Source organism: Nycticebus coucang, chromosome 1, assembly GCF_027406575.1.
Source record: "Nycticebus coucang isolate mNycCou1 chromosome 1, mNycCou1.pri, whole genome shotgun sequence".
Taxonomy (NCBI): Eukaryota; Metazoa; Chordata; class Mammalia; order Primates; family Lorisidae; genus Nycticebus; species Nycticebus coucang.
The window spans coordinates 78,701,218-78,723,865 of NC_069780.1; the positions used below are offsets into that span (position 1 = coordinate 78,701,218).

The following is a 22,648-nucleotide window of genomic DNA, read 5'->3' on the forward strand; positions in this document are numbered from 1 at the left end:
ACCCTTGACTGTAAATGGGAACAATTATTAAACCATTCCATACACCTATAGAAATAAATGGGTTCTAATCACTTTTCACTGCTTATGAGGATTTTCTTGATGGGCCACATAAAGTCATATATTTGAGCTAGCTTTTTGGTATAGTATTGATTTTAAAACTTTGTTTACAACACTTGCAAACATTATTTTTCGATGTACAAAGTCAATTCAAATAAAGAAAAAAGAAGAAATGGAACGATAGCTTCAAACTATGCTTATTCAAGTAATTTCACATATAACATAAAAATTTAAATTATGATATTAGGACAAAAGTTTATCTAAATAAAGCAATCAAGTTTAATTTCCATATAAACTAAATGATAAGAATTAAACTATCATTTATAGGACTAATGGTCACACAAGGAGTAAAAGCACAATTTGAATTATTTTTTTGATGGTAAATAAGAGTTTATGTAATATAAATTATGGTTTCTCAATATATTTGCATATATAAAAATTAATTGTAAGTCACATATTTGTTGAGTATATTCTATGTACAAAATATTCCAACCAGACAGTATTAGTTTAATAGTACTATTGAAGAATGACAGTGAAAAACTTTTCACAGTGTAAGTATTTTGGGTCTATCAGAGAAAATCATTCAGAATTACATATAGAAACAAAGTCATTTAAAATATAGACATAACTATAGTCAACAATATTCATACATACAAATTTCAATATTGTACTTTTTAATGGATACTCCATAAACCTCTTAATTTTGAAACTGCCAGCCCAAGCCTAAAGAAGTTTGCTTAGTCAGCGTAACAGTAATGTGAAATCACCATATTAATTAATCTATGTGGAATTATAATTCAACATAAACATTACTAGGCACAAAGATATTTGTGCAAAAGAGAAGCTAATTGATGACCAAGACGATGAGCATGGTCATATCAAAATGCCTATTCTTTGCTTTAGTTACCTGAATGAAGTAGAAATCACCTAATTTACAGAAAAATTCAGTAGATTTTAAAGACTAGGCGACAACAAATCCAGAACAGCTTAGATTTCAAAGGAATAGGTAAAAATAGGTAAAATTTCTCTCATTAGTAATAATTAAGAGATCATTCTCTCAGTCTGCATGCATTAAAGAGAAATATATATATATATATATATAAAAAAACTCAGATGCTAAAAAAATGTCAAAATGCTATCTCCACAGGCTGCTGGCACACTTTGCTTTAAAGTCCTACAGGCCCTAACTCAACTATGAACTTCAAGTTATGAAATGTTTGCAAGTTATGAAATGTTTATTTACATCTAGCCAATTCCACCAAACATTCTATGTAATATAGAAAATATACAGAGCAAAAAAGAAAAGTATGAATTTAAAAATGAGAAAAGAAGGTTTAAACCAGGAAAAAGTAGAACATACATACACTGGTAAAAATGTCTTGCAAGGTTTTGAGTTAAACCACCAAGGGAAAAAGTAATACCAATCAGTTACACAATTCTCACTATGTGTTGAAGCGAAGTACAGCAATTCCTCAAAACAAGCAAGGTTCTGTCATGTAAGATCTAAAGTGGACTGGCGGTGGCGCCTGTGGCTCAAGTAGTAGAGCGCTAGCCTCATATAACGGAGGTGGTGGGTTCAAACCCGGCCCTCGCCAAAAACCGCAATAAATAAATAAATAAAGTGGACTGAATGTCTGTATTCTCTCAAATTCACATGTTGAAATTCTAATCCCAATGTGATGATATTAGGAAGTAATATCTTTGGGAAGTAATTAAGTCATGAAGAAAAGCTTTCGTGAATGGGAAAGCTTAAAAAAAGGAACCCCAGGGAATTCTCTTGCCTTCTTTATGTCACACCATGTGAAAATACAAGAGAAAGATGGCAATCAACAACCTAAAAGAGGGCCCTCACCAGAATCCAACCATGCTGGCCAGCTGAGCCAGGACTGCCTAGCCTCCAGGACTATGAGAAATAAATGTTTGTTTATAAGCTACACAGTGTATGATACTTTGTTATAGCAGTCAGAACTGATGAAGACAGGCTCTTTATGGGGAACATAGAGTAGACACTGTCCTGAACTACATCTCTACAACAACTATAATAGCTGGTGTTGCAGGTGTCTTGTAGGCAAGTCAAATGGTCCAGGTAATGCAGTTTTCTATTCATTTGGGTTAAGGTAAAATCCAGACTAGTAATTTTTCCTAAGGACTACTTATGCCAAAAGGAAGCTCTTAAATTGAAAACCTACTTCAAATAATTACCTTTTCCTTGCCCAAATTTGTAATTTCATTGAAAATCGCTATTTAAAAATTTTTCTCTATAATCTATGTAAAAGACTACATCTGTTCAAAGGAATTTTAAGAAAAATGTTATAAATCCATTTCCAGACGTGAAGATAGTAAGGTTTTAAATAGTAATACTCTGTTTCTGAGATAATAATGTTAATTTTCTTAAGTACTTAGATCTATACCATTATCTTCTACATATACCATAAAACATTTTTCAAAATAGAAAACCTTTTTCCTAGAGGTTGAAAACAAAAGGGAAACAGAGATGATATGCTAAGCCAAGTCTTCTACCGAGCTTCACTTTTTCATCCTTAAGCAATCTTTTTTTTTTTCCCCAAACCAAACTGTATCCAGCTTTATTAAAGATACTTTTTATAAACAATCAGGGTATTTGGGCAGACGATCATTATCATTAACACTATACAACAACTTTCAAACTCCCTTCTTGAATGGTCTACCCATATCCTTAGGCAATCTTTAAAAGAACACTTAAGTCAAGGAATCCTTATCTAATTTACTCTGTTATTGATAATTTGTGATTATTTCTTAGATTCTTCAAAATAGTTTCAGATTCTCCTGATTTTAAATCACAGGAGTGGCAATTAAGAAGTTACTATGGAAATTCAAATAAAGCAAACACAAAACAAAAATATCCACCATTCTTAGAGATAAGGGGACATATTAGAATATCAGAAAGTCTGCATTTTAACAAAAATGACACCCTCTAAGGAGTACATTAATAAGGAAACCACAGTAGAACCTCCATAGTTGACCTGACCACTACCCTATGTTGACTTAATTTTCATAGACTGGACATGTACCACATGTACGTATGATGACAATCTCTACACGTTGACCAGTTTGTTACTGCCCCTTGGGTGGCCATATAGAGAACAAAGGTGAATAAATTCACTCTCTGGCAAATACTTATGAAAATGTTGCTACTATTAATGCCCTTCCAGAAGCAAACAGAGCTTATGTCACTTTCATTAAGACAAATCTACTCAAAGAATTTTGTTTTAGAATGAACAAGCAAGAATAAAAATTGTTTTCTGGGCCAATATTATTTTTCAAAGGCACTCCTTAGAAAAAACACTTCAGGAAAAGGATTTTCTCCACTTTTGCTTTTCTTGGGAGTTATAGCGTTTGATATATTAAAATGATAAAATTACTTCATCATATCTGATGTGAAATTATCATTGGAACTATCATTAATGCCACTAAGATATTTAGCATGATTATCTAAGAAACTGACCCCTTTTTTGGTTCAAATTTTAAGTGTCAGGATCACTTTTAATTGTAGACTAGTATTTTATATTGTCTTCTCAGCTGACATACAGTGACATATACATAATTTGTAAAAATATAAGTGATGGAGACACTGTTATTCCATGTTATATTATTTCGGTTTGCTGAAAAAAGAGAAACTATTAAGTCTATAATATAAATAAAAGAACTCTACATATAAACTATGCCTATTTACATAGTCAAGAATGCCCATATGATTATAATTAATCTATGATTAAAAAAATGTCAATTTTCAAGAAATGGGCATAAATAATTTCCAATGAAGTGCCACAAGAATGCAATCAGTCTGAGAAAAATGTGTGGATATAATGAAGGTTGGGGGAGGATGATTAGCAGGAAAAAATATACATGTAAACTTTTATGTATTTCAAAATAATTACACAGTCTAAGTACCAAAGAATTACAATTCAATAGAATCATAAAACTACTGGTCTCAAAGGATAACAAACAAACAACAAAGTAAGAAAACAAACACAGCTATTTTAAAAAGACCAAAAAACTTTAAAAATCCACTATAATGAACATACCACGATAACTAAAGGTTAGGCACCAAATATTCTGGGGAAAAATCCTGGTAAAAAAATAAAAAAATCAGTGAAACTCAATAGTTACAGATATGACTTATTCAAGTAGTATGGTTCATAAGCACACTTTAGTCTGACAGTTATATTATTAAGTTATGCTAGTTTATCAATTTACAGCCCTCTTTACCACTAATTAAGAGTGTTAAGCTGACATTACTGATTAGCATGATAATGTTTAAAGGTGGTAGGCACTGAGTATAGATTCAAATAGCACCCAATGAAGAATATAATTAATAATCCTCACCTCTTTAGGGAGTAAGGAAATGAAGTCTCGTTGAAACTGGGGTTCTATTACTTGCATCATATGTTTGACTTGTGTTGGCTCACAGCTATCAATGAGTTCATCTAGAGCAAGCAATTTCTCTGGTCCACTCCAGCTCTATCAAAGAGAATTAGAAATCTTCATTATTTTATCAGCTGTCCCAACTTGTAAACTCATAAAGGAAAACCCACATCTACACATAGCCATATCTGAACAAAGTGGAATTGTATAAAAGTAGCTGTTTATAGTGACATTTTCTTCAGAAGGCATTTAAGACAGCATTTATTAACCACCTTTGTGTTGTAATACTTAAAGAAAGTCATGATTTTGACACAAAATTATTTTCTCATTACATTGTAATAGTTATACATCCATCTACCAACAGGACACTTAAAAAACAAAAACTTTACTCAAAAACATCATTTTGGGTTACTAGTAAATAGGAAATTTTGAGTGATGATTTTTCTTTCTCTATGTTCTTTTTAGTGGGCACCATAAAATTTGATGGTTTTAATAAGGCACTCATCTGAGAGTTAGGAGGTTAATAACTGGATATGTTACACATCTGAAAAGTGTTTTCTATAAATTAAAAAGGGCTTTGGGGTGGCGCCTGTGGCTCAGTGAGTAGGGCGCCGGCCCCATACACTGAGGGTGGCGGGTTCGAACTTGGCCCCGGCCAAATTGCAACAACAATAAAAAAAAGCTGGGTGTTGTGGCAGGCACCTGTAGTCCCCAGCTACTCAGGAGGCTGAGGCAAGAAAATCGCCTAAACCCAAGAGCTGGAGGTTGCTCTGAGCTGTGACACCACAGCACTCTACTGAGGGCAACACAGTGAGACTCTGTCTCTTAAAATTAATTAATTAAAAGGGCTTTGATTCATGTAAAAATAATTTCAGATAAAAAACAGCAAATAATAGAAAATAGTAGTAGTATTGGTAGTAAAATTAGAGTATTAACAAAGCAAAAAAGGGTAAGAAATAAAGCGCTATCCTATGGAAAAACGAAAACACATTATCATACTTCAAAAATACAAATTCCTTTAGACAATGCAAGGGATTAGTTTTAAAATTTTTAGTAAGAAACACCTGCATAGAAAAGTGATAATTCTTAAAAGAAAAAATGAAAAAGCCTTTTGAATTAAATGTGACATTTTCACAATAATTGAAAATGTTTCGCAAAACATTTTAATAATACTTAAAGAACATCTTTAAGCAGGCCTTTGTTTCTGTAAACCTATGCCAATTTAAATACCTTTGTGAATTATGGTGCCCATTTCTGGAATGGGGTGAATAGAGAATAACAAGTGAGATTTTCAATCAGAAAGATTTGAATTTTGACATTCCATTTCTTGCTCAAACAAGGAAACATGGATTTTGTAACATGTGAAACACACAATTAAAAACTGAGACATATGAAGGATATAACGATTTTTAAAGTGTTTACCCCTTTGGAATCTACAATGAACTTCATTTCTTCTTTCCAGTCATAAAGCATGTATTATGACAATACCATCAAACATTTCAACAGTATTTATTTCCATAGTATATTCCATTTTGCCATCAAATGAAGAGTAACATAGGCTACAATAAGTTGCATCCTTTCTTTTTACTTCTATACATATACATACCCAGTATTCATACCTTGAATACTTAACCTTGTATCCTTTTTGATCACCCAAAGGACTGTAACAAATTGGTTAACATACAGAGGTAGTCAATATAAGGAACTAGGCCTACCGTACTGATAGGTACATGTATATATGGTCTATGAAAATTAGGTCAACTTAAGGAGGTGGTCAATGTAGAGAGGTGGTCAACTATGGAAGTTCTACTGTCTAGAAATTAAAAAATACACATATACATGTATGCATACACATGATCAATTAAAAGCAGTTAATTTGGAGTTTAGTTATTTTGTATGGTTTTTTTCATATAACTTCAAATACTGACTCAAAACTTAACTCACTGACAAAACTTACACAGTCTCCATTCAACTCTATTTGGTATTAACAGAATAAATTCACCAATTTATTGATTTATATCACAGGATTTGAGGTGGGTTTTTATAATATATAGGGTAAACATAAAGTTTGTGTGCAATTTAAAATAGTTTAACATAGGAAACTGCACACGAACTTTTTGGATACCCTGTATTGTTCCTCTCCATCTACATCACGGAAATTCATAGTTGTACATCTATGGGACATGCCCATGTTGGGTGACAGATCACTATGTCAACTTCATTAAAATGTAGGTTTAGACCAGGCACAGGGGCTCATGGCTGTAATCCCACCACTTTGGGAGGCTGAAGTCAGAGATCATTTGAGCCAAGGAGTTCAAGACAAGCCTGGGGGGGAACATAGGAAAATCCAATCTTTACAAAAAATGAAATAAAAAAAATTTGCTGGGCAAGGTGGCACACACCTGTACTCCAGCTAGTCAGGAGGCTGAGGCAGGAGGACAGCTTGAGCCCATAAGTTTGAGGTTACAGTGAGCTATGATTGTGCCACTGCACTCCAGCCTATGTGACAGAATGAGACCCTGTCATTAAAAAATAAAATAAAATAAAAGTTTAATCTCTTTTGCATATATTATATACAGGCTTACTTGAAAAAGTATTTTTGGATGTGCTTTTAATTAAATTTTGATATAAAGATAAATTCTATAGTAAAAAGATGGTGAAAAATCATTCAATATATAACTATTCTATATATATATAACATGTACTAATTATATTAATAGCTATTATAACTATTTCTAATTGATGGTAATTAACTATACATTTAATATTTTCTTCTTTTTTCAGTTAATGGATTATTAGTACTGTTCTTTAAAAAGAAAGAAACAGAAAAACAGTATCAATACACCGCATGTAATTTCTAACAGATGAGAAGTATCTTTTATCAAGGCTTTTAGAGAATAGGATATAGAATGAAAAAGAAGCCGGAACAGAGGATAAATAACTAATTCAGATCTTATGAAAATGTTTGAAACTCTGTCTGAAATGTATATATGTAATATTTAACAACAAAGTCCAAGACAAAAATTATGACTATATAACAAAATGTTTCTAAGACTCTAAACAGTATTTTAAATATTTTTATTTTGTTTTAAAGAATATTTAACAAGAATGAGATAAAATTAAGTTATCTTGATTTAAACTACATATTCAGTAGATGTTCTTTGTAATATTTTATTGAAAAATATATCATTGAAAAAGATTAATAACTTAAGTAAATAAGACTATTTCCACTGATCACACATATCCAATGGTCTTATTACTTAAAATCACATCTCTTAGGTAATCCCAACATTTCTTCTCTCCCACCAGGATTTCTTCCCCATATATAAGCTGATGTCTATTCTTAGATATGTAACTGAAACTTAACATGCCCAGGATGTACACTTCCACAGTCTTCTTCATTTCAGTAAAATTAGCTCTATTCCAGCCGTCCTCAAACTACGGTCCACGGGCCACATGTGGCAGTGTGATTGCATTTGTTCCCGTTTGGGTTTTTTACTTCAAAATAAGATATGTGCAGTGTGCATAGGAATTTGTTCATAGTTTTTTTTTTTTTTGTTCAACTACAGTCCGGCCTTCCAACGGCCTGAGGGTCAGTAAACTGGCCCCCTGTTTAAAAAGTTTGAGGACCCCTGCAGTCTATTCTGTTAGTTGCTCAGGCCATAAACTATGGAGTTATCCATGATTCCTCCCTCTTGTTCACCATCAGATGGCTCTGATCTAGATGAATTCTGCAGCCTTAAACTTCAAAATATATCTAGAATTTGACCACTACTACACTGGTCTAAACTACCTGAATGTCTCGCGTAGATTATTCCTACTACCCCCTAGCCATTGCCCTCCTTGTTTTGACTTCCACATAATACTAAATAATGCTATTAAAGTTACTCTTCTTAAAAAATCTTCCAGTGGCTTCCCACTTTCAAACATTTCACTCACAATTAAAAACCAAAGTTCTTAGGGTGGCCTACGAGGTACTGATTTTCCTATTCCTTTCTCTCTTGTTTAACTCTGCTTGCTATACACATTCTTTCATGCCTTAAACACTCTAAGCACACTCTGCTTCACAGTCTTTTCACTTGCTTCCCTGGAACATTTCTCCCCTAGTCATCCACATGGCTTGCTTCCATACTTTCCTAAGATCTTCTCGGGGTAACCTTTCCAAAACTGCAATCAGTTCTAAAACTCCTGCATTCCATCCCTTTCTGACTAGAATGTAAGTTCCACAAAAAAAGCTTTTTGTCTGTCTTATTCACTATAGTATCATAGACCTAAGTAAGGCCTTGCATTTAACAGGTGTTCAATAAATAATTTGAAAAGAGCACTGAATTGGTGATCAGGAAACAACTTTTAGAGGAGATACTGCCACTCATTAGGTTACAATTTAACCTCCTCAGACCTTAGTTTCTTTATCCACAAAAAGAAAGTGTTGGATAATTACAAGAATTATTACTTTATTTCTAAAAAGTACTTCCTTTGGCCTTTTGTGGTAAGGTTATACCAGAACATACTGAAGAGGAGAAGAAAAACATCCCAGATTTCAGAAGTAAATTTTGATTGTGCACAAAACTGCAAATGCAAATTTGAAAATTCCCCCTGGGAAGGGTATTTTACTGTGTAGGTAAAATAGAGCATACAAACAGCAAAGACAAGTAGAAGGAGCACTAAACTACAATCAGGAACCTGGGCTTCAAAAGGACTCATGGAACCGATGGAAGTCCCCGAATTAGCCTGACTCTTAGAGACTCTCCCTATGCAACTAAGGATTGCCCAGAGGTTCCTAACGCTGGTCAAGACAAAGAATCACAGAGTCCTACAACCTATTGTTGGAGAGTCTGATTCAGTGGTTGAAATGGGGCTGAGGACAATTTAGTTTTTAAACAAATAATTCATCCAGTGTTGATGCAGGTGATTCACAAACCAGCATTTGGGAATTCACTGGTCTGGATAATCTTTATTATCCCAATCAGATACAATATTTTATGACCTTGATTAGTACTGTGCCTCAATTTCATATGGTAAAAAACTCATAGACTAGATAACCATTTGCTGAAAATGGTTATCCAGTCTGCTGGAACAGTTCCAGAACTGGAGTACTTAACTATCTCTCATTCTACTGTGGGCAGGTTCAAATGTTAAGTTCAACTTAATGTCAAAATCTGACTCAAAGAATGTGATTCAGGTTTTACTTTCTGAAGAAACCAAAAATCAGTCTGTTTCTACTTTCATATAGAAGTCTTTGAAATAGTAAAGACAAATACAACATTTTTTCTTAAATCTTCTCAACATTTCTTAATCATACTGCCCTAAATACAATTTCAAAGTAATAAATTCACCATCTTCGGGCATTATTGTGTATTTTTTTTTTGGGGGGGGGGGGGACTCTGTCTGTTGCTGTACCCCAGGGTAGGATCCAGTGGCATCACCATAGCTCACAGCAACCTCAAACTGCAGGGCTCAAGCCATCCTCCTGCCTCAGCCCCCTGAGTATCCTGAGATTATAGGCACATGCCACCACACCCTGCTAATATTTTCTATTTTTGGTAGAGACAGGATCTTGCTCTTGCTCCTGACCTCCTCCTACCTTGGCCTCCGAAAGTGCTAGGATTACAGTCATGAGACACCATGCCTGGGCTGAAGGTTTTAATTTTTTTGACTAGAAATAAGATTTAAATGAAGTAAATCAAAGAACGTGTACAATTTCTAAGTGTTCCCATGAAACTTGATTAAATCCTTCAATAGAGTAGTTTTTACTCCACTTTTAAGATCAAAATACAAGTATTTTGTATATGTAAATGATTTCTAAAACTATACTGAGTTTAACAGATCTCTTCAAAGTATACACATAGCTTTAAAATAAAATGTTTTCATTAAAATAATGTAAAGCTAATGACAACTGTATAATGCTAAAGTTCATCCACATACTGTATCTTTGATCTTCACAGCACTGCTATGAAGCTAGGGTTAATAGCCCCCCCCCCTTTTTTTTTTTTTTTTGTAGAGACAGAGTCTCACTGTACTGCCCTCGGGTAGAGTGCCGTGGCGTCACACGGCTCACAGCAACCTCCAACTCTTGGGCTTACGTGATTCTCTTGCCTCAGCCTCCCGAGCAGCTGGGACTACAGGTGCCCGCCACAACGCCCGGCTATTTTTTTTTTTGTTGCAGTTTGGCCGGGGCTGGGCCTGAACTCACCACCCTCGGCATATGGGGCCGGCGCCCTACTCACTGAGCCACAGGCGCCGCCCCCTTTTATATCTGAGAAAACTGAAGCCCACAAAGGCTATTTCATGACCAAGGGAAGAAATGGACACTTATTGAGTCTCTGTTATATTTCCAAGTATAATTTTAAACATATTTGCATGTTTTCTCTCTTTCAACAATTTAATATCTGTTTTGTAGGGTATGAAAATAAAGGTAAAAGTGTAATATAATATCAGTAAAATTACCCAGTATTAAGAAGTAAAGCCAAATTTGAACTCAGATGTTTTTCTTCTATGTCACGTGTGCTTCTCATTTGCTCATGATGCCTCTGAATATAAATTTCAATATAAAATAATGTTCATGCATTAGTATCTTTACCTGGTCTGAAAATTTCATGTAAGAAGCTATATGTTATCCCACGAATGACATACATAAACAAACCCCCCAAAATGATCCACTCTCTCCCTGTAAAGTTAACAATCTGAAGTATCAATCTGTCTGCCAAAAAAGTAGGATCAACGACTACTGAAAATTCAAAGGGCATACAATTTCTATTTTTTGTTTTTGTCTTTAATGTACACTTGTTTTGAAGTGAAATTATGTTTCAATTTCCTTTTATTAAAAATGGTGTATCATTTGGTCTCAATTTATAAACAGTACAGAGGAGAACAGAACGAGCTGGACCAAAACAATGCTGTTATCACTGCCTTAGAAGCAACAGTAGAATAGTAAGGGGACAAGCTCCCCCATTTTGCTTGTTATGCAACAGAAAAATCAACATTAAATGCCCCACCAGCGTATCTGTAGAAATCATGCCAGTTTAATTATCCCTCAACTATACCACATAGGTCAACTCATGACTCCCCCACTTTACTATGAAATTTTATCTCTCCACATTTTAGACCAGTGATTTATTTCCAGTTACTTTGGCACCAGCCCTGAAAATAAAGGGCAGTGTACAACAACGAGGCCCTGGGTGTGTCAAAGACTAACACGGTACTCAAAAGATTAAGGTCCTGATCTACCTGCCTAGTTGGCCTTTTGTTGCTATAGATTCTTTGCTACAGAGTATTTTCCTGAAAAAGTATTATAGTACTATACCTGCAGGGATAATTCCACGTTATTCCTGTTGACTGAGAACAAGTTTTCTTCATTATACCTACTACTCATATGAAAAAAATAATCAAATGCTTTTATAAGATCAAAAGCTAGCCTACCATTATTTTATTTATTGAATGAAAGTTTACTAAATGAATTTTCTTTAAATTAACATTTCTGAAATTAGGATCTATCTAAACAGCTTATAGTATCTCAGATTTGATAAAATATAATGTGTAGTAGCATTTGGAGATTTTATTAAAAAAGCATGAGCTGGACAAACAAGCAACATCGTACAAAGGACTGTCTAGTATACCTTCACTGTAAAATAAAGCTTAAATGTTTATTATTATAGATCAGTATTAGGGGAAGATCTCCTAAAATTGGGAAATACTCTAGATGGATAGCAAAGAATATTTTGGTATTCTAAAACACTAGAAAAAAAGGACCCACCCCATAAAAAATGCCTCTGCTAAGAAATAAATCTTTTCATATAAAATAAGAATTTTGGAAGCTTTCTACAATGAGGATATGCTATTGCTAAATAGTGTAATTTTCGATGAGATTGGTATCTGCTTATAAAAATGTGAAGAAACATGGCACTACTCTTGAGAGCTGCGTTGCTCACTCTAAATGCATCTGCAAACATGACAAAACGTCCATATTCCCACCCGACTGGCTTAATCTTTCAAATAGTTCAGGCACGATGGCTCATGCCTATAATCCTAGTGCTCAGGGAGGCCAAGAAGGGAGAACTGCTTGAGCTCGGGAGTTATAGACCAACCTGAGAAAGAGCAAGACCCAGGTCTCTACTAAAAATAAAAAAAATTAGCTGGGTACTGTGGTGGGCACCTATAGACCCATATACTCAGGGTGAGGGAGGGAGATCGCTGGAGTCCAAGAGTTTGAGGTTGTTGTGAGTTAGGCTGATGCCATGGCATTCTAGCCTGGGAAATGGAGTGAGACTCTGTCTCAAAAACAAACAAAACTTTAAAGTATTTTTTAAAGACTATATAAATGTTATTTTCACCTCTTATTAATAAATTTCTTTTTAAAAAGGACAAAATTAAAAATTTAAGATTTCTGAAGGCATGCATAGGAAAAAATAAAAATTGACATTTAAAAAAAATAACATTAACCTGAATTAAAAGAACTCAAGGGTAGCAATAATCCTTGGGCTGGGAAAATTAAGTTTAATCAACAAATGACTATGAAAACTAAAAACTTAATTTCAGTGGCTCATAACATATTAAAATGTTATACATAAAATATAACTTTCATTCTTCTAACCCAGAGATTCTTAATTTTAGTACTACAGACATTTGGGGCTAGATAATTCTCTATTGTGGGAGGCTGCCCTTTACACTGCCTCTGCCCACTCGATGCCTGAAGTGTCCTGCCTCCTAACCCCCTCAGTTATAAAATTCAAAAATGTCTTGACACTAGGGAAAAAAACAATCCCCATTGAGAGGCAGGCTCTAATCTTTTGGTAACAAACAGAAAAAAGGTTATCACAGTTTTTCTGAAATCATCCAAAGGATAGAAGATAATTTTTAAAATCCATTTTAAAGCAACACTGCATCCAGTGAGCTTCCCAGCTATAGAAGAAAACAAATGACACATTTATATACAACCAAGCTGATGGGTTTGGGCCTGGCCCGGGACTGTTAAACAACAATGACAACTGCAACAAAAAAATAGCTGGGTGTTGTGGCAGGTGCCTGTACTCCCAGCTGCTTGGGAGGCTAAGCAAAAGAACCACTTAAGCCCATGAGTTTGAGGTTGCTGTGAGCTATGACGCCACTGCGCTCTACCAAGGGCAACATAGTGAGACTCTGTCTCAAAAAAAAAAAAAAAAGACACTTTTATTTCATTTTTGCCTACATATTTAACATATTAGAATTTACAAAAGTAAGTATGTTAAAAATCTGCAATAGTATACACAGTATCCATAAAGTTTGTGTGCAATTTTAAATTAATTAATTTTAAAATCGCACACAAACTTTATGGACAACCTGTATAAAGTCAAAGTATTTTCTTTTCCAACCATTATTCCCTTACAGATTATTAAATACCCAGCATTTCAAGTAACCAGAGGTAGTAAAGTACATTCATTTTATATTAGTATGGTGGCTAATATGAGACATCTTCACTTACATAATTATTTGCAAAGAATAAATAAGCAGGTGCTTAATCCATGCCAACTATTTTGCTAAACACTCGATTTATACGCATTATTTCATTGTAAAAGGAGATAAATCAATTTAACATAATAATCTTAGGTTATAAAATTCATAATATTCAAAGTTTGATTATAACTAATCTTCAGCAAATGTTCAAAGAATTTAGATACTATTAAATTTAGTAATCAGAATTTGAACACAGTAAGCCATATACAAAAAGGGCATCAATGAAAGAAGCTTCATTAACTCTACTAGGATTCTTGTTACTCTTAAATGCCTATCTTGCAAGTAATGCAATTTGGAAAACAACAGTATATTCAGAAACTCAGAAATCCGAACATAAGGAGAGAAAGAAGAAAGGTCTTATTATTTAAAAATCACTAAAAAATGCAAATGCACATTTATACAAAACAAGCACTGGACTTTCTTAATTATTATACCTAAAAATTAAAATAAGCTCCCTTATTTTTAACAGCATTTTAAAATTGAAATATGGGTCAGATAAAATTCACCATTTAAAAGTGTACACTTTAGTGGTTCCCGGTTTATCTACCTTGCTATATAGCCAATATCACCATCCAATTCCAGAACATTTCTATCACCCCACCTCCCCCAAAGAAACCTTGTACCTATTAAGAAGCAGTCCCTTCTCCTTACCCTACTGCCTGGCAACCACTAATCTACTTTCTGTTCCTATGATCTGCCTATTGTAGACATTTCACATAAACAGAATCAACATGTGGCCTTTTGTGTCTGGCTTCTTTGACTTAGCACAAGGTCTTCAAGGTTCATCCACGGTGTAGCATGTAACAAGCATTACTTCAATTTTTTTTATGGCTGAATAATCCCTGATTTTTTTTTCAGCAATAAATGAAACATTTTAAGTATTGTGTTTAGATATGTCACCTGAAACATTTTCAGCCATTCCTGGAGGCCTGTTGGTGGTTGGACAGATGTAATTCTGCGTCGCTGTTGCCCTTGGCCATTGGCTGCTCTCAGGTCCCCAAAAGTTGTTGGCGTTGCTGAACATGGTACAAGCCCAGTGGTACTACAAAAAGTACAAGAGTGAAAGCAAAGATAGATAATTTATTAAGAATAATGGACTGTAGTAAGAAGAATGATCACCTGACATGTTTCAAACATCAATCCAATTATTACTTTTATTTGCTTATTACCAGATTGTAGGGGTATACACAACCTACTTTGCTATTCTTAGAGTAAGTTTCTTCCCTCCTACATAGGCATCTGTTATCATCCCAGCAATGCTAGCTTCAACCAAAAGACAGAATCTCCATGACAAAACTGAAAGCTGTTGGTACATACAAATAACATTAAAATATTTCCTTAGAACATATTACTCCTATGACTGATCTTCAGTAACGTAATTAAAGTTTAAATTTTCTTTATAAAAACAGGTATGAGACTTTATGGTTTTTAAAAATTCAGCTGTAGAAACAGTATACTCAAATGTTTCAGATTTCACTAGTCATGTTATTCCTTAAGTGTGCCCCAGATGCTTTAAAAATTCCAATTTTTTATTATTTATAAAGCTTGGTATGGATATTTGACAGACATTGGCTTTGATTAGAAATTCATTTATTCAAGCAGGTAAGCACTAAGAACTTATTAAATGAAAAATAATATAAAATTAGTTAATCTACACATTTTATCCAATAATTTAAATTTTGAGACTTAATTGTCCCAAACAATAAAATTCAATCCTGCTACTAGTAAAATGAGGGATGAAGACTAGATGATCTACCTCTAAAATTGTCTAACTCTCTTAAAAATGACTAATCAAAAGCAGAAAAAATACAGTTATAACTATTTTATTCATATGTTGAGCTTTACTTTTTAATTTCTATATCTAATAAACTATTTAAACTCATGGTAAATACTGAGTATCTCTATTTTAGAGACATTTGAAGAAAAGGAAAAGGAAGATTTATTTAACAAAATTACATTTAAAAAGTAATCCTCAATCCATTTAGCTATGACAATGAAGTATTTTAAAACCAAAGAACACATACACATTTTGTAACAGTAGAGCACAAAGCTCTGATAAATTACTAACAAAACAACTCCCCTAATTTTTTCCTATCCAGCACATTTCATTATTTTGTTAAAAATATATCTCAATCACTAGATTTAACAGAAAAATCTTCGTATCTACCCCCTTTAAATCCTTTAACATTACATATCTAAGGCAATTTCTAACATTCACCAATTAAGTTACCTTTTCTTCTTTCAAATTCAAAAGTTCTACTTTTTTCACCAAAATAAAATGAGATATGCTTTATCATTTACATTCTCTAAGAAAAAATGATAGAAAAATCATCATTCTATCTTATTAGCAAATCTGCCAAAAATATCGCAAAACATCAAATATTTACCTTCCTGACTAAGTATCCAAAAACTCATGGAAATAAATGTACTAGTTGGTCTAATTTTGCTTTAATAAAACTATATGTTAAAAGGCTAAGAATAAAACTTTTGCCTTTTCAGTTATTTTCTCAATATTAAAAGTGGGCAATTAACAAATTTTACTAAAATGTGTTCTGTAATAAAAACTTAACATTCATTTATTATAAACTGCCTTAAAAACAACTGAACAATGTAATACCTTTGTCCTGGTATCAGCCATATTAATAGAAGACCAAAATAATATGGTTGACTGGAATCTATACATTAAAAAAATAGCATTAACAGTTAGTTTAACATTAAACTCAACTTTCTCATCCAAGAACTACTTTATTATGGCTAGAAGGAAAACGCTAAATGAAGTGAATAGTTTCACTTGCCTCTCTATCCCTCCACACCCTCTGGTGGAAGTGCCAAAACACAGTAAAATTGTCAAAAGGCAAAGAGTAAGAGGGAGGGGGACAGTTAACATGAGAAAAACCACACAGAAAAGCAGTTCCTGAATAACTAAGAGATAGCTTTATTTTTCTCTTCTTTATCATCACTCCATTTTATTGTATGCAAGATTATCCTTATTAGGATTTCTAAGTTTCATAAAAGAGCATTTGAAAGAAATATTTCCTACAACTGAATAAAATAAAAATAAACTGTTTCCCTAAAAAAAAGAGATGCAATCTCTAACAATGTTCAATCAAAAATATTTAACATCAATGTTAATTTTATTTCACTTATAGAATAAAATAACTCTAAATCAAAATATTTTGAGAGAAAAGAAGAAATGTCATAATCATGAAGTTCCTATGGGTTCTATTGCTAACTTTCAATCAGTTATTCAAAGAAGTGATGATTACATGCAAAAAAAAAAAAAAAAGACCAAAAAAACCAGCTCTTAAGATACTTTTGTTATTTAAATTTTAAAATACAGCATTCCAAATGACATTCAAAGCCATTTTTAATTGGTTAGGTAATAGATATTGCGCTTAAGTTCCCCTAATTAGCGTGAAAGTGGGAAAAGTTTTACACTGATGTAAGATCCCAAAATGACAGACTAACACAGGAAACAAGATTACAATTGTATTTAGTTGTTATGGAAACTATTCTATTGGTATAGAAATGTATGTGTTAAAAACGTATAACCTAATGAGCCAGCAAAGGGGAAATTCTAACATATTAATTTCGTGAAGTAAGATTTAGTTAAGAATTGTGGGATTTATTTCACTATTAAATAAATGTCTCTTTAATTGTACATATATAAATATCTACCCTAGAATAGCTGTTGCTATAGTAACAAGATACATTTGCTCATATGTGTATTTTATGGTTTACTTTTTAGAATTCCTTATAAATTACGATTTTAAAATTTTGTTCACAAGACAATCTGTGCTGGTATCTTACTTCTGCTTGTATCTTACTTTTTTTTTTTTTTTTGCCACTTAGGTGATACTATTGTTTATTGATTCATTATTTCCATAATGTGTATTGAGTGCATATTACATAGCAGAAAGTATTTTACACATGAAGAGTGGGGAGTCATCAGCATACAAGCTTGTATCTTACTTTAATGTATTAGAAATAAACTACAATAACTATCATGTGGTCCTTCTTCCCCTTATTTAAAATGATATATTTCTCAATTTCCAGTAATCTCAAAATGATAGTCAACAGTACTAGTAACATTATTATTCTATCAAAATAAACTAAAAAAAGGTGCTTTCAGAACCATCAACTTCTACAAAAAACATGAGAATCATGAAATAATCAATTATTTTATTTAATATTACCTTGTATATTCTGAGACTTTGCATGGTTTCTTTCCCAAAGAAAAAGAGCGGACCTCAGACCCATGGTCCAACTTTCTTTTCATCTATAAGGTAAAACAAATAAGACATGTTTTTAAAAAAAAAAAATCATCTGTCCAACTATCGAATCTTGAGGTAGCGCTATTAAAAAGTCCTTAAATTTTCATACACCTAAAATGGTAACTGTCTAGTTAATGTAGAAAATAAATGTTTTATAGTTTCTTCTATTTGTTCTACTTTGTTTTATTCTTAGCAAATTGGAATGATAAATTTTTCACCCTCATATTTTGTGTAGAACAACAGTGTATGGTGATTAGAAAATCAATGTTCATCATATACATATTCCTTGAGGTAATATACCTTTCATGTTTTCTATTTTAATAACACGGGGGAAAGCTCATGTTAATCCACATGGAAAGGAATCATATTTAACATGCCTTCCTCACTTATCTTCATTTTTCTTTAAAAACATGTTTTTTAAAAAAAATTCAAAATGTCAGTATCAGAAATAAGTATGGAAGTAACTGATTTTTAAACATCCATATCATTTTAAAAGAGTAAAGAACAGTGTAAATAAAATAATCTTGAAGTGTGATTATAGTAAGATATAAAACAACATGGGCAAAAAGGGACAGTTTTTAAAAGTAAATAATCCACAGTAAGAGAGAAATCTGGAGAAAGCTGGGGCAAAAAGTCATCAACTGATATATAGAGAGAATACATCTCCAGTGACACTCAGGACAAAATAATCTAACTTGAAAAGCAATACGAAAAGATTTTCAAAAGAATGAGTTATGCCTCTTTATAAGGTATATCCCAAATCCACATTTTTAAGGTGCTTCATTATGCCATGTTTTACTATAAATACATTCAGAACTGTATTTTGCCAATACTGATATTAAAATATTTTTATATTTCACCATCAATTAACTGAGGTCATTTGATTACATGTACATTTTAAAACTAGAAAATAAGACTTAACTTTTTCCATTTCAAAAATCCCTTTAAAATTTGCATCTACTATTATTAAAAGTTACAGCAGAGGGGAGAAAAATAAAACCAGAGTGACAGACAGCCATCCTCATTTTTATAATAAGGTAAAAACCTTAGCTTTGCAGTAGTCTTATTTTCCTACCTATTACTTCACATGGGAACATCATAGCAAAGCATGATACAATAAAAATACTAAAGCGAACCAAACAGACTCTAAAACCCTCTTTGAAGCACATTAAATAAAAAGACTATGCTTTTTATCATCATAAAGAAAAACTTCCAAAGTACAAGGGATGATATTAAGATATCAGCTGCTATAGGCGAGGGTAAAACAAGCTCATCCACAATTTATACCTTAGTTCATGAAATACCTACTGGGAAGAAATGGAATTGGTCTGGTTTCTTCCCTTCGGAAGTTTCTGTACTCATTATACTGTTTTAAAGTGATTTTTCTTGAAAAATCATTATTTTCTTTTCCTCGATTATTTTATTAAAAAGTAAACATAAATATAAAAGCTGTAGTACACAGGTAACCACGTGCTTGTATGTATATAATTTATAAATACACATTCACATATACACACAAATCCATTAGGAAGGTTAGTCCATACAGATTACCTTACAATCTAGTTTTTGGATAACTTCTGCAGATTCTTATTTTCATAATTATTATGAGAAACTTTCACATTTTTTCTAATTAAGTTTGTAATACTGGCTTTCAGAACTTCCTTGGAAATATTGTAAATACATTGGTGCAAATGCCATTTGCCACTAAAAGCAAACTTTATTCCCATCTAAGAAATCCTTCAATGAATACATACGCCCAAAATGAATATCAAGAAAAACACTGAGAAGGATTTTAAAAATATTTTCTAAAGCAAAGCACCTTCTGTGTGACTACAGAAATCTTTTCAACATTGTACTCCTTACTGAAAATACAGACTTTAGAACTAAAAATTAATTGTGTAATTTTCGGAGAGGCACAAAAAGTAAACATGACCTTTTTAAATATTGCAGACATTCTATACTTTAGGAGAGTCCACTAATAATAATAAAAAACTACATATAAGGCATAGAAAAATTAAAGGCAAAAGGTTCACTAAAAGCTAACTAAGGATAGAGTATTTCCAGGTCAGCATTTAACGGAACATATTTCTGAAGTCTGAATATATTTTCAGTGAAAAATTCTCAGAATAAAATATGCATTTTATTTTAAATTTAAAGCTTTTTCCAGTGTACGATGTTTTTCCATTATTTGCTTACATTCATGATATAAAACAGAATACCAGACATCCAGCCATCCACCAAAATTAGAGGATACTGCAGCCATCTCTGATGATACAGATTTTCCTTCCCAGGCAGGCACACACACACAATCACACAGCATAGGAAGAAAACAGATTACTTACTTTGTAAAAAATCATTTTTAATGTGCCGTAGAAACCCATATTTTCTGTATTTTTCCCCTTCAGTGATTCTGTGCCCCCGTGTGTCCGGCTGCTTGGCAGTCTCTGACAATATAAACCTTTTTCAGGTAGGTATGTCACAGATTCTAATGTGGACATGCTCAGGCACGTCAGAAAAGGAAGATTAGGGAGCAGAACCAGCAACAAAACTCCACAGCAAAAGCAAATGCAGCTCAGTATCAAACCGCTTCTCGGGACACACATACATACATGCAGCTTGACTGAGGAGAACTCGAGGGAATAATGAGAGAGAACCGAGAAGATTATTGGAGGAGACTGCGCCCTGTCAAAGCCTTGACTGAACAGATTCCTCCCTCAGCAGCAGAGGGATCAGATTACATCTTCCCTTGAACACAGAATGGTGCAGTCCAGGATTCAGCAATGCAGACTGCACATCAATTATATGGTGATCCGCTCCAGGGAACCCGTAAGCACACCACGCACTGAGCAGAGGGAGGATGTGGGCAAGCCAGCGAGACCGCCCCCACACGACAGCCCCTCTCCCCTCCTAACTTTCAGGAGGTTATTTCTGTATTTTGTAAAACCTGCATATTTGAATAGTTTTACATAGCAAGCAACATTTCCACAAATAAGTCCTTTCAGAAACATTTTGAAAATGGGATATATTTTCATGCAGTGCCCCCCAACAGAAGCAAAGCAGGCGATTTTCACTGTCATCCTATGGAAGTCCTGGCACAGACTGATCAGACTTCTCACATAGTTGGGATGGTACAAAACTGGCAATCTCAAAAGGAGAAGTTAAATATTCTTTGGGGTGACTGACAATAAAGTAAACCAGTTTATAGCATATAGCATTTGTAAAAATTATGCGAGTTACATTTCAACCTGCGTATTTAATATTAACTTAATAATTGAATATATTAAGATTTAATAAAAAATATTCCCCATGATTTTCCATTTCATTCTTTTAAAATACAGTTCAAGAAAATTACTATAGACTTCATCAATCCTTAATTAATCATGAGAATATCATTTTAATATTTAACAAACTAGTCCTACCTAAGTTTGTGAAGTCTGTTTTCTCCCAAAGGAGTAAAAGCTGTGCTCATTGGAGAGTCTTACTGGAGATACCAGACTTCTACTCTACTTCCAAAATTACTTTGACAATGTATACTGCTTATCATTAAAAAAGGCATTTTACTTAACAAAGGTACCAAAGTTTACCATGAAGGCAGCATTTTTCTTAGAAGGACTACTACACAAATCTAGATATTTTATCTTGCAACTTGCTTCACAACCAGCTTCAGTGGCAATTACAGGATTCCTTGGACTAGAAAGGCCCATTATTAAGGGTCTAGTTAATTAACTCCTACCCTCCCCATTAACGGTCTTTACTGCAAGTAAACTGTGTGCTTATAGTTATTTAAAGTACTTAGAAAGTTTTTCCAGGAAAAAAAGAGAAATACTACTTGGACTTACTGCATTTTAATACTCTCTATTCTGGTGTCTAATGACTTTCTTTAGTAAAATGATTCCAAGTATACAAAGCAGTATAATAATTTTAAAAATGGAAATGTTTACCTTTATAACTGAAACATTAAATCAATGTAATGTCTTTTCCTTTAAAACACAAATGAAAATAAGATAACATAAAATTTTATGAAGATATACATCTTAGGTCTTCTCCTCAAAATTATGTTTTATCTATTTATTTAAAAAAAAAAAAAAACAAAAACCTCCTACATGGCTCTTTTTATCCCCAGAAACAATGTGTACATGTACTCAAAAGTTAGGTTTTTTTATAATCAGCAGATACTTATTCTAAATAAATAGCCATTTAAAAGGGAAATTCTTTTAAAATTATAATCTCTTACTCTTAGCAAAAAAATTTAATTGTTAGGAATGGAGGTTATATTAGAGGCTTCTGAGAATTCATGTTTCAGGAAAAGGGGAAGAAAGGTGTTTTCCTTCCTGTTCTGGGCTATCTAAAGAAAATAATTATAAAAAGAACATCTGAAATTACCTCTAGAATTGGTCAGTGCTAACTAGGTTTTACTAAAACAA

The 22,648-nt window shown here is 33.1% G+C and overlaps 1 protein-coding gene across 6 annotated transcripts in view; it reads right to left on the bottom strand.

Annotated features, from left to right (window-relative positions):
• FBXW7 (F-box and WD repeat domain containing 7) overlaps positions 1-22,648 on the bottom strand; it is a 249,075-nt gene that overhangs the window by 12,629 nt on the left and 213,798 nt on the right. For 5 of the 6 annotated variants that reach the window (XM_053582913.1, XM_053582904.1, XM_053582895.1 and 2 more), the window contains 3 exons: positions 18,147-18,229; positions 14,851-14,992; positions 4,423-4,557 (listed from right to left, as the gene is read on the bottom strand). In XM_053582913.1, coding sequence (XP_053438888.1) covers positions 4,423-4,557; positions 14,851-14,992; positions 18,147-18,229 — 360 coding nt within the window. Of the gene's footprint in view, positions 1-4,422; positions 4,558-14,850; positions 14,993-18,146; positions 18,230-20,566; positions 21,056-22,648 lie in introns of those variants that run through there. The other variant, XM_053582922.1, reaches the window with a different exon arrangement.